The sequence below is a fragment of the Palaemon carinicauda genome, unplaced genomic scaffold (genome assembly GCF_036898095.1).
Source record: "Palaemon carinicauda isolate YSFRI2023 unplaced genomic scaffold, ASM3689809v2 scaffold6, whole genome shotgun sequence".
NCBI classification, from domain to species: Eukaryota; Metazoa; Arthropoda; class Malacostraca; order Decapoda; family Palaemonidae; genus Palaemon; species Palaemon carinicauda.
In genome coordinates this window covers 780737-797594 of record NW_027171871.1, presented here as the reverse complement: position 1 = coordinate 797594, position 16858 = coordinate 780737, and the positions used below count along the sequence as shown (strand labels likewise).

Genomic DNA, 16858 nt, shown 5'->3' with positions numbered 1-16858 from the left:
TAATTCTCTGGGAATATTTATGGTAGTCATATATACCCAAAGGAAGCTACTGAAGGAACCTTCCATCAGGACAACATGACTTGAGCCCAAAAAATGGAGTTACAGAGTAGTGCGTGCAGGAGACAAAGATGTTCATCAACACCTACAAGCCATGTGGTGTCCAGCATGTAGACCTACCACACTACCCTTTCACTAGTGACCCACAACTCCAAGACCCCTCAATGCCTTCGCCCTCTGCTAGCCTGGCTGTGACAGCTGTTGCTAGGGGATGTAAAAGGTTCTGTGGTTTGGCTGTTCAACGTGCTAATAAACCAACAACTCCTGCTGCCCATGCTGTCTTTTCGGTTGCCCGTGTTGTCTCTGCTGCTGCCCGTTAATAATCTTTCTCTCTTTTTGTAAACAAATGTAACACTTGTTTTTTTTTTATTTCTCAAATGTTGTTGTTTGACTCTAAGGACATCTGCCCATGCTGTCTCTCCTACTTCTTGTTAAATAATCTTTCCCCACAGCTTGAATAAAACTTCTGGCAAGTAATAATAATAATTGAACACTGGTGTATTAAGCCTAATAAGGAGAGGCCTGCATGCCTAGAATTACGAACAGGATTGGATTGTCCGGGAAAATCCGAATGTAAAGATGATCAGAATTATGAAAAATCTTATGCAACATGAATAACGAACTAATTGAATGACCGTTAGTTCTAGTCCAACAAATTAAGGTGGGAATCAACAACTGAAGACAAGACAGGAGAACACTACTGAAAACAAGGTAGAATGAAAGAATTAAAACTTCAAAATAAATTGATCATTGAAAGTTTTAAAATCACTTTATGCAATTTTGGTACACCACAAAGATTGTGACAATTGTTTGACGTCCTTGTTTTCTTGTATTGACATTTTCTACGGTTTGACCCAAAATGTTTGTCTTTTCCACCTTAAGAATGACTGCAACACAGTATTGTAAATATTTTATTTTGATTATGACTAGATAGTGGAATGATCTAATTAATCTAGTAGCTGAATGTGGGTAACCTTAGACGTTCAAACTTGGTGCTAACACATTAACATTGAACAGGTTGACATAAGTTCAGTTTGATAGTTTTATTTGTTTATTAATATTGCTACTGAGGCAATATTTTTATACTTTTATTTCTGATTTACAATTTATTGGTTACTTTCTTTCTTTAGTTTATTGGTTACTTTAGTTTTCTTGCACTGGACTGATTTCTATGTTGGAACCTTGAGCTTCTAGAATTCTGTGTTTTTGTGTAGAAATGTTATTATTTAATTGTTGAGTGGGAACTTGTTCCGGAAAAGTCTCCCTATGTCAGTAGGCAAAGATCAGCAGGGAATGAAAAGGAGTACTTTCACTCGAGGCACAAACACCCTGTTAATAATTGATGACGTAGTTCACATACCTTCACTCTAAATGCAAAAAAAGAAAAAAAAAAAAAGAAAAAAAAACGAAAAGATTGTACTCTGTGTAGAGGCCTGAAAACTCCACACGTGAAATAAAAGTAATTTGGTGGCTTGCTCCAGCTTGGTCAGGTCTAAGGTCATTTACACTCTTAGGCTCCGTTTCGGCTCCATCTCAGAGACCCCAGTGAAAGGCTGGACCGGAATTTTACGTTAAATAATTATTGAGATAATGGCAATGGATGGGAGCAGGGATGTATTGTAAAGTAAAAATTAAAGATAAGGATCTTTACCTTCGAAGCATATAGATTCAATACTAAGTCATCGTTAACACACTATTACTCTTAAGTTACATTGACTTACTTTCTCCTTCCAATATAGCAGGTATAATGTCCCAAGATTATATATTCATAATAGCCATAATCAAATACATGATGGAGTAAATATACAAAGGTGTAATTAAATTAATCTTGCTTTATTACACAAATTTACATTGAAGGACACGGACATCTGAGTGTCAAGTAAAGAGGATAAAAAGAACAAAAATTGTAATAAAAGAAATGCAAATCAAAGTGCAATAAAAATATGCATGACTCCAGGTCTCTTGCAATGATCAATGACTAAAATGGGTTCGGACACGTGGCCCTGTGACACAAGACTGCTAGTCTCTAGCAAAGCACTATATGCAAAATTTGTACACACAATCCCACGCACTCAGCCTGACATATGTAAAAGCCAGCTAAACGTAAATCAAGTAAAAATTAATCTAAGCTAAAATGAGGGAAAACTAGTGGCCACGTGTTTTACCTGCACTTCTTACAGAAAGACAGCCCTTGTCTTTAAATGGCTGGTATAGCTTGTTGCTGGTAAATTGCCGTTGACTGGCCCAACCATGGAATTCCTGCTTCTTGGTAGATTGGGTCTTGCTGGAACCATTCCGAGGCTCGTCCTCTTCCCTATCTCCAGCCAACAGGTCCTGGTGGGAGTCGAGTTGTGGGGGTGTGGTGAGCCAGATGTGCACAGATTGACTGACCAGGTCGGTCAGCCGGTCACAGCTATGCTCGTGTGCGAATCGCACGACACTTAGGTCGTGCGGGTATAACGTTGGTTGTAAGTTGTCTGATAATTTCAGCATATTACTCACCTGAAATGAGAGAAGAATTATTAGTAATTATCCATGAGTTAATCCCTTCCGATGTCACCAATTTTTCTCGGTGGGGTTTAATGATACGTTGGTATTCTTAAAATACATTTAATGGACTTTTGATTACATTGCTCTGACTCTGCTAACAACCAACTCCCAACAACTGAGTGTCAGCGTTTCATAAACAAACTGACAAACCAAAACATAAGGGCGAAAAATAGAGCATCGCTCTCAAAGACTTAAATCCTTCTCCAGTACAAAAGTAAATAGAATCACATCCTATCTTTGAGGTAATTAATAAATGCTTGAACCCTAATATCATAATACATCACTTCAGTTATATACATTCTTGAACATGTTTAATCAATGCAATATGATGCAATGTTGCGCAATACACGTAACATTTGAGTAATACAGTACATTATTACAATAATACATAACAGTCTCCTCCCTTTTAACTTGACATTGTAAAAAGCTTTAAAATTCTAATCTCTCAGGGGGCTTTCCTCTATTAATCCTATTAGGAAGCATTCTAACCTCATCTTGTACTGGTACATGAATTGGTCCTGAATCTACATTTGATGTTGGAACATCTTGGTTAATATTTGACTCATTTGATCTAACTTCTGAAAATTTTCCATATCTAACATTCACATGCTCTACTGTATTTCTGTTTAATGGCTGTAATTGATCAACATGACGTTTTACAATATTTCCACCTACTTGCACATCATAATGTAAATTTCCTATCTCTCTTACAATCTCTCCTGGTACCCACTTCTCTGGAGTGTTGTACGATCTTACCATGACATCAGATAAAGATAAGAAAAATTTTAATTTAGGAAGCTTTTCTACTTGTTTATACCCTACTTTGCAAACTTGGATACAACAAATCTAACTTACATCTTATCCTCCTCCCCATCAACAAATTTGACGGTGTCACGCCTGTTGTACTGTGCAGCGTTGTTCTATAAGACAATAAAAACTTTGATACAAGTAAACATATGTTACCTGAATTTGCTTTTCTACACTTCATATTGTGTTTAAATGTTTGAACAAACCTTTCCTCCTCACCATTGGTAGAGTGATGATATGTTGCTGAAAATGTATGCTTTATGCCATTGACGTTACAAAATTCTTTAAACTCTTGTGAGGTAAATTGTGGACCATTACCTGTAACAATCTGGAATACCATGTGTAGAAAAAATTTCCATTAACTCTTTTATTGTGGCATAAGACGTTGTTGTCGTCATAGGAATGACTTCTGGCCATTTACTGTAAGCATCTACTACTATCAAAAACAAATAATTTAAAAAAGGACCTGCAAAATCTATATGCACTCCTTGCCATGGAAACCTGGGTAACTACCATGGGTGCATTCTAGCAAATTGAGGATTGTCCTGTTGCATAACACAATTCATATAATTCCTTATATAAGATTCCGCATCTTTATCTACACCTGGCCACCATACAAAAGTTCTTGCAATTAACTTTGATCTTACAATATCTTGGTAATCAGTATGTATTTCAGACAAAACCTTATTCCCTAGTGAATTAGGAATAACTACCCTTGAACATCTCATCACTATTCCTTGTGTTACAGTCACTTCATACCAGATATCCTTATAGGGTTTACAATTTCCCTCTTTTCCACATAAGTCCCTACCAGTCATTAAACTCTCCAAAACCTTACTAAGTACTGGGTCTCTCTTGGTACTGTGTGCTACATCTTTGGCTGTAATGGGTACATCATATACAGAAATTAACAGAATATTGTCATCATACTCTTCTGGAGCTTTGTCTACTGGTAATCTAGATAAAGCATCTGCATTACCCATCTTTGATGTTGGACGGTATTCTATATCATAGTGGTACGCGGCTAATGTAATTGCCCAACGTTGTAGTTTTGCAGCTACCAACGTAGATAAACTTGCTTTTGGACCCAATATTGCTAATAATGGTGTATGATCTTTAACAAGTGTGAACTTTTTCCTACCATAAAGATACATATGAAATTTCTTAACTCCATAAACTAATGCTAAAACTTCTTTTTCTATTTTAGAGTAATTCCTTTCTGCCTTGTTCAATACTCTAGAAGTGAATGCAATTGGTTTTTCTGTTCCATCTGGCATTATATGAGATAATACTGCACCTAAACCTATGTTTGACGCATCACATACTAATTTAACTGGTAAATCCATTTGATAATGTACTAGGAATGTAGGTGATGTTATTTCCTATTTGATTCTTTCAAAAGATTTCTGACACTCTCTTGTCCACTTCCATTCTACACCCTTATTCAACAAATTATACAATGGATGTGCAATCGTAGAAAAATTCTGAATGAAATTTCCATAAAATGTTACTAAACCTAGAAATGATTGTAATTCCTTAACATTTTCTGGTACTTTAGTTGATTGTACAGCTTTAATCTTCTCTTTAGTTTTGTGAATACCCTTGCCATTAATTAAAAAACCTAAGTATTCCACTGAATCAACCTCTAAAATACATTTGTTCTTATTTACTCTAATATTATGTTCCTTTAACTTCTTCAGAATTGTTCGCAATCTTTCTCTATGTTCTCTTGTGTCTTTATCAGCAATTAAAATATTATCTATAAAAATGAATACTCCTTGCATTCCTGAAAAAATCTTATCCATAGTTTGTTGCCATATAGCTGGACTACTTGCAACTCCATAAGGTAATCTCTTTGGCCTAAACAAACCTAAGGATGTATTTAATGTACATAATTATTGTGAACTTTCATCCATGGGAGGCTGTTGAAATGCTTGTCTTAAATCTAACTTAGAAAAAACACTGCAAACATGTCTTTCGGATTTGGTAATGGATGTTGAGCTACTTGCAGTTGTGGATTCAACGTTACTTTGTAATCTCCACATAACCTAACCTGTCCACTTTCCTTCACAATAGGTACTAATGGAGTAGCCCAATCTGAATATGTAACCTTTTCCCATGAACCTTCATTTTCTAATCTCCTGATTTCTATTTCAACTGCACTTTTCAATGCATGCGGTACTGTTTTGGGAGCACACAATCTAGGAGCACTGTCAGGTTTCAAAACTAAAATTGCCTTTGCGTTCTTTACTATACCTACTTTATCTTCAAATACGTCTTAAAACTCTGATATATTATCCACACACATTTCATTTTTGTGTTCATCTTGTCTACTTGTAACTTTCAAAATACTAGGCCAATCTAATTTCAAATACTGTAGCCAATCCAAACCTAGCAAAGTTTGTCCTTTACCTTTTACTACTGTTAATGGCATTCTCACTAATTTCTGTTCTTTGTACTGTACTTCTACGTTCGAAGTACCTATTACCTGAATATCAAAACCATTATAACCTTTCAAAACTTTATTTGTACCTTCTAATAACAAATTAGGAATGCTTTTAGCTGTTTTCTCAGACATAATTGATACATCGGTTGCTGTGTCAACTTGCATCAAAATTGGTTTACCATTTATGATTATTTATACCATGATATGTTTTTTTGCATTTTTATTGACAGAATTTATGCGACACACAAAATCAGTTTCTGGCTTACTGTGATTATCATGAACATTTTCTGCATCATTCTCTTGACCAATAGTATTAACTGTAGCATTTACTTTCTTTGCGTACTGTTTAGGGATATTACCTGAACAGTTTCTAGGCATGGTTATTGCACGACTGCATCTGCCAATTTTGTGAAGATACTTGGGATTGTGTTTAGTTCAAAGAGTATGGCTCTTAGGACAAACTTTATCTTCTATAACTTGAATCCTAGGTAGGAGGAGAGGGGGCAACTGACTAGAAGCTGCCAATAGGCACTTGTCAGGTCTATCAAGACTGTGAACGCCCCTTTTTGTAATAGGGTCCGTATGTGTAGAAGGATTAACATCCTGAACTTGCTGTTTCTTTTGAACTTGTTGAGTGGCGACACGTCCAGAATGACTCTGAGTTCTCTTGAGTCCTTCTTGGTAACACAAAACAGCCTTCCCTGGAATTCGATGGACTTTGCTTTCCTTATCACCTTTATGCTCTAGAGCTATAGGGTATACTCTTCTAAAGTGTTGGAAGAGTTGAGGAAATGATGGTGGAGGCATGTCTAGTTTCCATCCTAGTCCAATCTTGATTAGGCCTTGGGCTCAAGGATCGAAGGTACAACGATCCTATTGGAACCTCCCTCCTTTCAGAAGCGTCTCTTTGCTCTGACTGATCAAAAGGTTTACCTCCTCGACCGCCTGCCTGGGGCACCGCGGTCATAGAAACTGTGTGATGTTGTTGAACAGACCGAGGAAAAAGTCTAGACTTTTTCGTCTTCCATTTAGGTTGGGGACCCACATCCGTGGAAGACTTCCTCTTTGAAGAGATGCCCCACTTCTGGAGAAGGTTCCTATTCTCCGTGGTGCTTTGACTACCTCGTTTGGAAAGAGGTCTTTACCCCAGATGTTGGAAGATATCAGCTTCCTGGGTTCATGTTTCACTGTTGCAGCACCAAACACGAAATCCCTACAGGCTCTCCTAGCCTTCGTAAAGGCATATAGGTCTTTTACTAAGGTGGCCATGCGCATTTTGGCCAAGACCATGAGCATGTCTGGGGTACTTCGATGGGCTGAACACATTCCTATGCAGTTTTGTAGGGATAAGGAGGGCTTAAGTCTCTTCTTCGTCTCTCGTTCCTTGGACAAAAGAAACTCAGAAAGTTTAGGGAGATTCTTGCTAAACTGTCATCCAGTGATGTCCGCATCTAGTTTCCCCACTGAAAAGGTTAAGTGGACTTCCTTCCAATCCTTCTCTTGCATGGGCAAGGCTAGTGACAGTGGCTTGCACTCCACAAGTGCAGGACATGGTTTGCCTGCCTCAACTGCCTTGGCAACAGATTTAAATGCCTTCCACGTAAAGGGGAATGCTATTGAAGCAGGAGAAAGAAATGTAGGGTGTCTCTTACTCAGTGCGAACACTTTTGACACCAAGTAACCCGCCTTTCTCAGGCTACTTGACAAGATAGCCTGTGCCTTATCATGTTCGAGAACCATGACTTCCTTCGGTTCCGTTTCTTTTTCTGACGTTGGTTCATGCTACAGTCGAATGAAGCAATCAGGGAAAGCGTTAAAGCTTGGCCAAAACTGGATTTCATCAAAAGGAACAGCTCCCATTTTCTCTGAGATGTAGAGTTTGCCGTCTAAAATCGGCATAAGCTCCACGTACCTCCTGGGATTGGTTTTGGAGCATGTCGGGAGGTCTTGGTCTCTGGGTTGCTTGAATGACCCTCGGGAGGCGATGAGTGGATCTTCACAGAGCTCTGTCTTGAGTTTCACTTCCTCTGTTTTGCCTTGTTTATGAAAGTTTTCCATTAGACCCATAAGATGGGCCAGTAACTGGCCCATTTTGTCTAATAGAGGGGTAGAAGGTGAAGACGGCGAGGTTAACGGCTCCAGGGCCGGCACAGATGGAAGCAATTCTGACACGACATCATCCTCTTCTTCCAGGGGGGCCTTCCTGCCCTTCGTCCCGATGGTAATCTGGACGCAGGGAGGTGTGAAACGTGCCTGGGGTACCACTATTTCACTACTTGCTTTCGGGAACAGTAATCTACGCATCCTATCGTTAGTTAGGTATGGTCCCAGAGAGATCTTCTGGAACCCTATTACCCATTGCCGTAGTTTCTTACATGCCACATCCCTAGACTCCATTGACTTGGGGTTATCAAAGCCTTCTGACACTAATGTCCGACAGATATTGCAAACTTGGGGGTCCCAATATTGCAGGGATTCGGAAATAATATTGCAGAGGGCATGAGACCTGCATGCATTATGACTGTAAAAGTACTTACTCCTAATATTGCAGAAGACTGCATCACATTTCATCGGGGGTTCCTCCTGTAAAGAAAGGAAAGCAGAATGAGTATACAATTGTTTATCTCACTTGATAAGCATTATGTAATAGACATCTTTTAATTGTTATAGCTCAGGATAGTAAGCTAGGAAGGAATAGTGAGAGACACATATTTGTGTATCCCTTGCAATCAATTGCTGTAACCTCCCCTCAGTATTAAATATAAAGAGTTTCTTTTATCAAGGCAACTCGTACAAAAAGGGTTCTAACCCCTAGGGATAGAAAAGTGTACACTGCCACTGACCCTTCTAATTATTTAATACTTTGGGTTAAAGATAACTGATTTCAAATCAGAGTATTGAAGGAATTCTATTCTTTCAATATAGGTTCGGTCTCAGCAGAAGCCTGCACAGGGGTACCCAAGATATGTTAGGAATTAACTACTGTATAATGATACTATAGATTTCTGTTTGCATTATGTATTATATTGCAAAATACTGGCTACTGTATAAACATATACTGTAATTCACCCAGTGTGCTGCCGGTATGGCTAACATCTGGCAGCACGGTCCAGCCGGCATGTCGCCGACTGGACTAGAAAAATAGAAAAGACACATATTTGTATATCCTACCCAGCCCATTTGCTGTGACCTTCCCTTCCAATAATTAAACCATAGAGTTTACTGATCAGGGAAGCTTAAAGATAAGGGTTCTAACCTTTAAGGATAGAAAGTGTACTACCACTGGCCCTTCTAAATTATTTAATATTGTAAGGTAAAATGGAAACTGATTTCTAATCAGAGTATTGAAGAAATTCTATTCTTTCAATATAGGATTGGTCTCAGCAAACACCTGGGCAAGGATACCCAAGATATGTTGGAAAATAACTACTAGTATAATATATACCATAGTTTTCTATTTGCAGTACAGTATATACTATACTGCAATTATACTGACTACTGTATAAACATATACTGTAATTCAGCCGGCATATAGCCGGCATAGCTAGTCCCTGACGGCATAGTCCGGCCGGCATACTAGCTGATGGAGAGAGAAAAAGCATGGAGTGAAGGACTGCCTTATTACTGTGTATGTTTACACTAAATAAGGATGTAAATATACAATTTACTGCCTTCACTAGAAAGAAGGTTCAAATGGAAGGGGAGAATGCATCATTCAAGCTTCCATCCAACCACAAGTACCGTTGCCGGCATAGTCCGGTCGGCATATGGCCGGCAGGCTAGTACCCGGCAGCACTAGTACAGTCGGCATGCCGCCGGCTGAGTCAGTACCTGATGGCACCGGCCGGGTTACTACCCCGGCAACAGGACTTGTGGCCGGCAGTCCAAGGGAGGACTGAAGAAGCTTGGTGGCAGAACAGACTTCCCTCCGACAGCCATCATGGTTGCCGGAAGCAGCCATAGCCACCAGCAGCCATCACAGCCGCCAGTAGCCGGCATGGCCACCGGTAGCCGTCATGGCCGCCGGCAGCCGTCATGGCCGTCGGCAGCCGGCATGGCCGCCGGCAGCCGGCAGCCAGTAAACAGCTGTTAAGTAGGACACCGGCCGGCCTCGCAACCCGCCGGCAAGCGGTGGGATTGCAGGACGACGGCCCAAAGGGTTGCAATGGCTAGGCCATCACTAAAGGACAGAGGGGGGGGGGGGGAAAGGGTCCTGTATGAGGTGTGGAAGGAGCCGGCAGGGTTGCTGGTCCTACCACATCCCTAAGAAACTCTGTTTCAGTATCAGCGCCATCCTAGGCGGCAGGAGAATATCTATTCTCCAGCCTAGGGTCTGCCAATACAGTTAAGGGGACGGCGGTAGACTTGCCGCCTCCTCTCAACAAGGGAGAAACAGAGTTCCAGTGCCGGCGCCATCCTAGGCGGCAGAAGAAAGTCTATTCTTCAACCTAGGGTCTGCGAGCACAGGACTAGTCTTCTAGACCGCAGGAAGAAGGTGAAGGCATCATCAAACCTCTTCAAGTGCGGCCTATGCCAGCAGCCTAGTCCGGGAGGGGAATGACTATTCACCCTGCCGGACGGCTGCCGGCAAAACATATCATACTCTGAGGTTCTGACCGAAACCCAAAGCTTGCTATCTGCCGGCCAAGGGAAGAGACAGAAAACACTAGCCCAGTCAAGCCTGAGTGTCTACTCGAAGGCAAGACTAACTAGGGTTGTAGCATAAAGCTACAGAGAGATTACAAGAGAGGAAGTAAGGAGAGCACTAGATGAAACGAGAGTAGGAAAAAGCATATGGTATGGATGGTGTGACAGCTGAGATGTTGAAGGAAGGGGGTGTGACTGTACTTGAATGGTTGGTGAGATTGTTTAATATGTGTTTTGTGTTGTCAATGGTACCAGTAGATTGGGTTTGTGCATGTATCGTACCACTCTGTAAGGGTAAGGGAGATGTGCATGAGTGTTGTAATTCAAGGAGTATTAGATTGTTGAGTGTAGTTGGAAAAGTGTATGGTAGAGTACTGATTAATAGAATTAGGGATAAAACAGAGAATGCAATCTTAGAAGTACAGAGTGGTTTTTAGAAGAAGTAGGGGTTGTATGAATCAGATTTTTACAGTTAGGCAGATATGCAAGAAATATTTAGCAAAATGTAAGGAGGTGTATGTTGCGTTTATGGATCTGGAGAAAGCGTATGATAGAGTTGATAGAGAAGCAATGTGGAATGTGATGAGGTTATATGGAGTTGGTGGAAGGTTGTTGCAAGCAGTGAAAAGTTTCTACAAAGGCAATAAAGCATGTGTTAGGATAGGAAATGAAGTGAGCGATTGGTTTCGGGTGAGAGTGGGGCTAAGACAGGGATGTGTGATGTCGTCGTGGTTGTTTAACTTGTATGTTGATGGAGTGGTGAGAGAAGTGAATGCTCAAGTGCTTGGACGAGGATTGAAACTGTTAAACGAGAATGACCATGAATGGGAGGTAAATCAGTTGTTGTTTGCAGATGATACTGTATTGGTTGCAGACGCAGAAGAGAAGCTTGGCCAATTAGTGAAAGAATTTGGAAGTGTATGTGAGAGAAGGTAGTTGAGAGTTAATGTGGGTAAGAGTAAGGTTATAAGATATACGAGAAGGGAAGGTGGTGCGAGGTTGAATGTCATGTTGAATAGAGAAATACTTGAGGAGGTGGATCAGTTTAAGTACTTGGGGTCTGTTGTTGCAGCAAATGGTGGAGTGGAAGCAGATGTACGTGGGGGGCAGTTAAGGGAGTAGTAAATAATAGAGGGTTGGGCATGAATGTAAAGAGAGTTCTGTATGAGAAAGTGATTGTACCAACTGTGATGTATGGGTCGGAGTTGTGGGGAATGAAAGTGATGGAGAGACAGAAATTGAATGTGTTTGAGATGAAGTGTCTAAGGATTATGGCTGGTGTATCTCAAGTAGATAGGGTTAGGAACGAAGTAGTGAGGGTGAGAACGGGTGTAAGAAATGAGTTAGCAGCTAGAGTGGATATGAATGTGTTGAGGTGGTTTGGCCATGTTGAGAGAATGGCAAATGGTTGTCTGCTAAAGAAGGTGATGAATGCAAGAGTTGATGGGTGAAATACAAGAGGAAGGCCAAGGTTCTGGTGGATGGATGGAGTGAAGAAAGCTCTGGGTGATAGATAGATGTGAGAGAGGCAAGAGAGCGTGATAGAAATAGGAATGAATGGCGAGCGATTGTGACACAGTTCCGGTAGGCCCTGCTGCTTCCTCCGGTGCCTTAGATGACCCCTGAGGTAGCAGCAGTAGGAGATTCAGCGTTATGAAGCTTCATCTGTGATGGATAACGGGGGAGGGTGAGCTGTGGCAACCTATCAGTATCAGCTGAACTCGGTTGAGTCCCTTGTCAGGCTGGGAGGAACATAAAAAGAAGAGGTCCCCTTTTTTGTTTCATTTGTTTGATGTCGGCTACCCCCAAAATTTGGGGAAGTGCCTTGGTATATGTGTGTGTGTATATATATATATATATATATATATATATATATATATATATATATATATATATATGTGTGTGTGTGTGTGTGTGTGTGTGTGTGTGTGTGTGTGTGTAAAAGTCTGTGCATGTGAGCGTCTGTCTGTGCGTGTATAATTGCGTTTTGTGTTTCGAATCCATCTCAACACTCATTTTCTATATGCAAAAATCTTTATATCCATTTCAGATAACTATTGCAAACCATCACTGCAAAGGGAACACAAAGTCTCCATTGGAACAGAATATTTGGCCAAATGTGAATGTGTTCCTGGGGAAGGACCCACCATGACGTACACACCGATCCAGGAAGGAAGCCAAGTAATATTGCTTTTTGCTATTAATATCTAGTACATAGCATAGTGAATAAATTTTGTATCTAATGCTCAAAAATTTTTGTTTGGCATTTCTATTTCTGTAAAGCTATTAACTAAAACCAGTCAGATTAAATGGTTGAATAACCTTAAGAATATCTTGCCATTGTTACAAATTAAATATTCATGCAAGTATTATTTAGAATACATACAATCATTTATAGTTAATAATATCTCCCAATCAGTAAAATTGAAAAGTCTGACATGTCAATTCATTACTAATATGAAAAGTTATTTTAAGTAATTTGTATTTTTCCCTAACTATGCAAACCCTCGTTTCTTACATAGGAGAATGATAACAGCCCAAGCTGGAATACGGTAGTTACAAGATTTAACGAGGTGTAAACTACTGGCCGGTAGTGTCGGCCTAGTAGCTGGGCTCTGCCTTTGTGCAAGAGCCCGTGTCTTGCTATAGGCAAGGCAATCTTAAACAAACAAACAAACAAACAACAGTAGCTAGGAGGCAACCGCCTCCCTGCTTGCTCACAGTTTTGATTACAGCTGAGACTTGAGCCCTTTCATACAAGGGGCAAATGCACGGCTGGCAGACACTGTTACCAATTTTGTGGTAGGGTTGGCGTTCACAAGTGAAGATGATGTCACAGATGAGGAAAGCACAGGCAAATCATTGAAGTGCCCATTCCCCTTGTTGAGGTACTGGATGGGTACCTGACTTGGGACTGCACTCTGCCCTTTTCCCTGTGTCTGGCACAAGTCATACGTTCGTCTGTCTGTGCCTACTATCTGTCTTGAACTGTTAGATCTGGTAACACTTTCAAAGCATGAGAATTACTGGCAAATCATAATGCCCGCCCTGCATTTGCCCCTCGTGTGGAAGTTGTTTTACTCGACGGTTGGTGCTGGTTGGCTGGCAAGTGCGTGTAAGGGACTCGGGTTAGTATAATTAAGGAAAAATACAAATTACTTCCAAATTTGTCATTTGTTCTCACATATAGACAAACCCTCATCCCTTACATCCCCTTCATCTTTAGGTAGGAGGAAGTCCCCGTTTCAACTGGGTGAAAACTTAGCTCAGACAATTAGAACTTTTGCATTTAAAATGCTGAAGAGTTTAAGATCTTGTCACTCTGTGCAGCTGAGGCTCAGCAAATGCATAAAGGTACACGTCCCTGGCGTCAAGGATTGTTCTTGAGCAGAAAATCTCTGTGTCGTAAGACTTGTCTAAAAGTTCATAATGGATTTACATATGTCCTTTGCAAATGGCATAATTATGATACATGGATTTGCCTGTCTACGTTACAATCCCCCGTGTAAAGGAGCGTTGGGAAAAGTATCTACTATACTTTAGCACAGAACAGCGACATGCTGAGTGAGGCTTCGCTGTACTGAGATTTAGTTCCAGCAAGTCAGGCCCTTGATGCTGTAACCCAAGAGAGGAAAAGATTTAAAGGATAAGAAGAGGCTGGTCACTCCTTACTTTCATCTCAGGCTCACATGTAACCTATGCTTTGATCTTATGCTAATGGTCCTGTGAAAGGAACCAAGCTGGAGAATCACCAAAAGCTGAAATCAAAGTGAGTTGCCCGTGAGCAAGTATGGAGGTGGTTGCCTCCTACTTACTGGGCCACCAACTAACGGCCAGTTGTTTACACCTTGTTCAATTATTTAATTGCCATATTGCAGCTTGCATTGTTATTATTCCCCTCTGTAAGGGACAAGGATTTGTAAATGTGTGGGAACAAATGAATTCTATATTCATATAAGTTCACATTGGCATTTTATAGCTATTAGTGATCAAGATCGTTATGCAAACTTTCTTTGTTCCATAATTTCACAAACCATAAAAACATTAATAAGCAAACCACATACTATAGTACACCCTATTTGAACATTAACGGAATACAAATTCCGTTGATATGGTGTAATTACAAACATAATTCAAATCATAATAGCATTCTTTTATATCTAATTTCATCCAACATATCTTTACGTAAATAGAATTCGATGTCATTTTGTAAGAGATTCACATTGGAAATAGTTACGAACTTTCAGTTGTAATGTTACTAGTCCCTAAACTCGTGGAAGTACGCATGCAAGTATATATAAGTAAACAGATATAAAATGTTTGCGCAGTTTCCCCCAATTCGTGAAGAATTTCGAAAGAGTGAGTGCTTGAGAAGAATGTCATATCCTCTCTTCCTTCTACAGTGTCAACAAGCAGCGTCTGCCCAAACAGAGAATCTGCCGTGGGAGTCCCCAACACCCTCGGTGTAGAGTCACGTAGTGTGAGACATCTATTCAGTCTCTCCTATGTACTGTACTGCTATGTGATGTAGGTGTTCTTATTTCTACTTATGTTAAATTGTAATACAATGCAAATTAAATCTTTTTTTTGACTAATTTCCTGCATAACACAAACCCCATAAACTACAATTAGCTACACACATATAGAACTGTGTGCATAAATACACACACACACACACACACACACACACACATATATATATATATATATATATATATATGATAAATTTTGTACATTTAGACGTGTTTTTCATATTCAAATAAGCCTTATGTATTTTTGATACATTAATGTCTGGATTCTCTTAACGACCTCGGGATCAGAGCCCCAGGCGAAATCACACAAAGACAAGAGCTTGTGACCGGCCGAGAATCGAACACTGGTCGGCAAGCTTGTATAGACAGTGACTAAACCACTTGGCCACGAAGAAAGATAAAAGTCAATGAAAATTCTTCTGTACTTATACCTGTCGAATTCAGGTGTTTTGTGCTTAGAATTGAATATATATATATATATATATATATATATATATATATATATATATATATATATATATATAGATGCATGTGTTTAAATTACAAAAGTACTTATCAAAATATGAATTTTCTGGGATCCTGTAGGCAGAGCAAATTTCATATTAAAGGATATTTGTCGCTTATTTGATGAAGAAATTAAATCATGACTGTTAATCATAGAATTATCATATGCAGTATATATATATATATATATATATATATATATATATATATATATATATATATATATATATATATATATATATATATATATATACATGTGTGTGTATACTGTAGAATCAGTGTTTCTCAACCTTTTTTTACCAATAGCACACTTAGGATCTTATAATAATATCACGGCACACTTGGAAAATTTAAGAGAAAAAATTAAGAGAATATATACTTGTAAATATGAGATGGAACTACAGACTTAAGAAATAAAACACTTTTAAATATGAACTTACTTTATTTCAGTGTTTTTCTTAGAGTAAATTGTGAAGATGATTAGTGTGAAACTTGTGCCTGGTGTTTTTTGGCGACTTCCTCAATATTTGGTCGAATGTGTGATAAGCAGACCCTCATTTCTTCTTCAGTTGAGCGTAGTCTCTCTCGCTTCTTAGTTTTGATGTTATTTAGGGTTGGGAAGCCAAGTTCACATAAATAAGATGTAGAAAATTGCAACAAAAGTGATAAAGCTTTTTTAGATAATGTGGGATATTCCTCTTGAACAGATATCCAAAATGAGTCAATAGGTACAGTAGAATGTTTTATTTTTAGATCTCTGTCACTAGAAATGGTGGCCAGTTCCTCTTCTTCACACAACTGTAATCCAATATTAGAGGGAATATTCATGAAAGGATTTCGAATCCAATCATACTTCTCTGTGCTCAGTGATGGAAAATAGTGGTCGATGTTTTCATCAAGCGCTGTCAGATGAGAAACAACAATAGGGATCATTTCTTTAATGCAAGTGGTACGCATTGAAGGAAACATATCAAAATTACCTGAGCTTGCTCTATTTTTCCAAATAATAATTTTCTTTTTTAGAGCAACTAACTTATCTGTTGAGGTCAGAATATTTTCATTTCTCCCTTGCATGCTACTGTTTGTGTTGTTTAATTGACTGAATATTTCTGTTAGGTATTCCAGTTTAGACATCCAAAGTTCACAACGAAGATGCTCACAGAATTTTCCTTGTGTAATTCATGAACACGAGTTAATACCTTACCTTTCGATAGCCATCGAACTTCGGTATGCATTAGTAATCTAACATGCTGGGAGTCCATTCCTTTGCATAGTTGTTCAAATAATCTTGACTTCAAAGGCCTACTTTTAATAT

General features: G+C 39.3%; 2 protein-coding genes across 2 annotated transcripts in view; one reads left to right on the top strand and one right to left on the bottom strand.

Moving 5' to 3' along the window:
* Nucleotides 1–15086, top strand: part of LOC137637247 (uncharacterized) — a 48346-nt gene extending 33260 nt beyond the window's left edge. The window contains exons 2-3 of the mRNA XM_068369511.1: nt 12558–12688; nt 14911–15086. Coding sequence (XP_068225612.1) covers nt 12558–12688; nt 14911–14976 — 197 coding nt within the window. The 3' untranslated portion in view covers nt 14977–15086. The remainder of the gene's footprint in view (nt 1–12557; nt 12689–14910) is intronic.
* Nucleotides 15087–16023: 937 nt separating this feature from the next.
* On the bottom strand, nt 16024–16677 carry LOC137637244 (protein FAM200A-like). The gene has a single exon (XM_068369509.1). It carries the CDS (start codon nt 16675–16677, stop codon nt 16024–16026), a length of 654 nt encoding a protein of 217 aa, XP_068225610.1.
* Nucleotides 16678–16858: the final 181 nt, after the last annotated feature.

Excerpts from the sequence above, each read along its gene's own strand:
- LOC137637244 (XM_068369509.1), bottom strand. The coding sequence starts at position 16,677 with ATGTCTAAACTGGAATACCTAACAGAAATATTCAGTCAATTAAACAAC.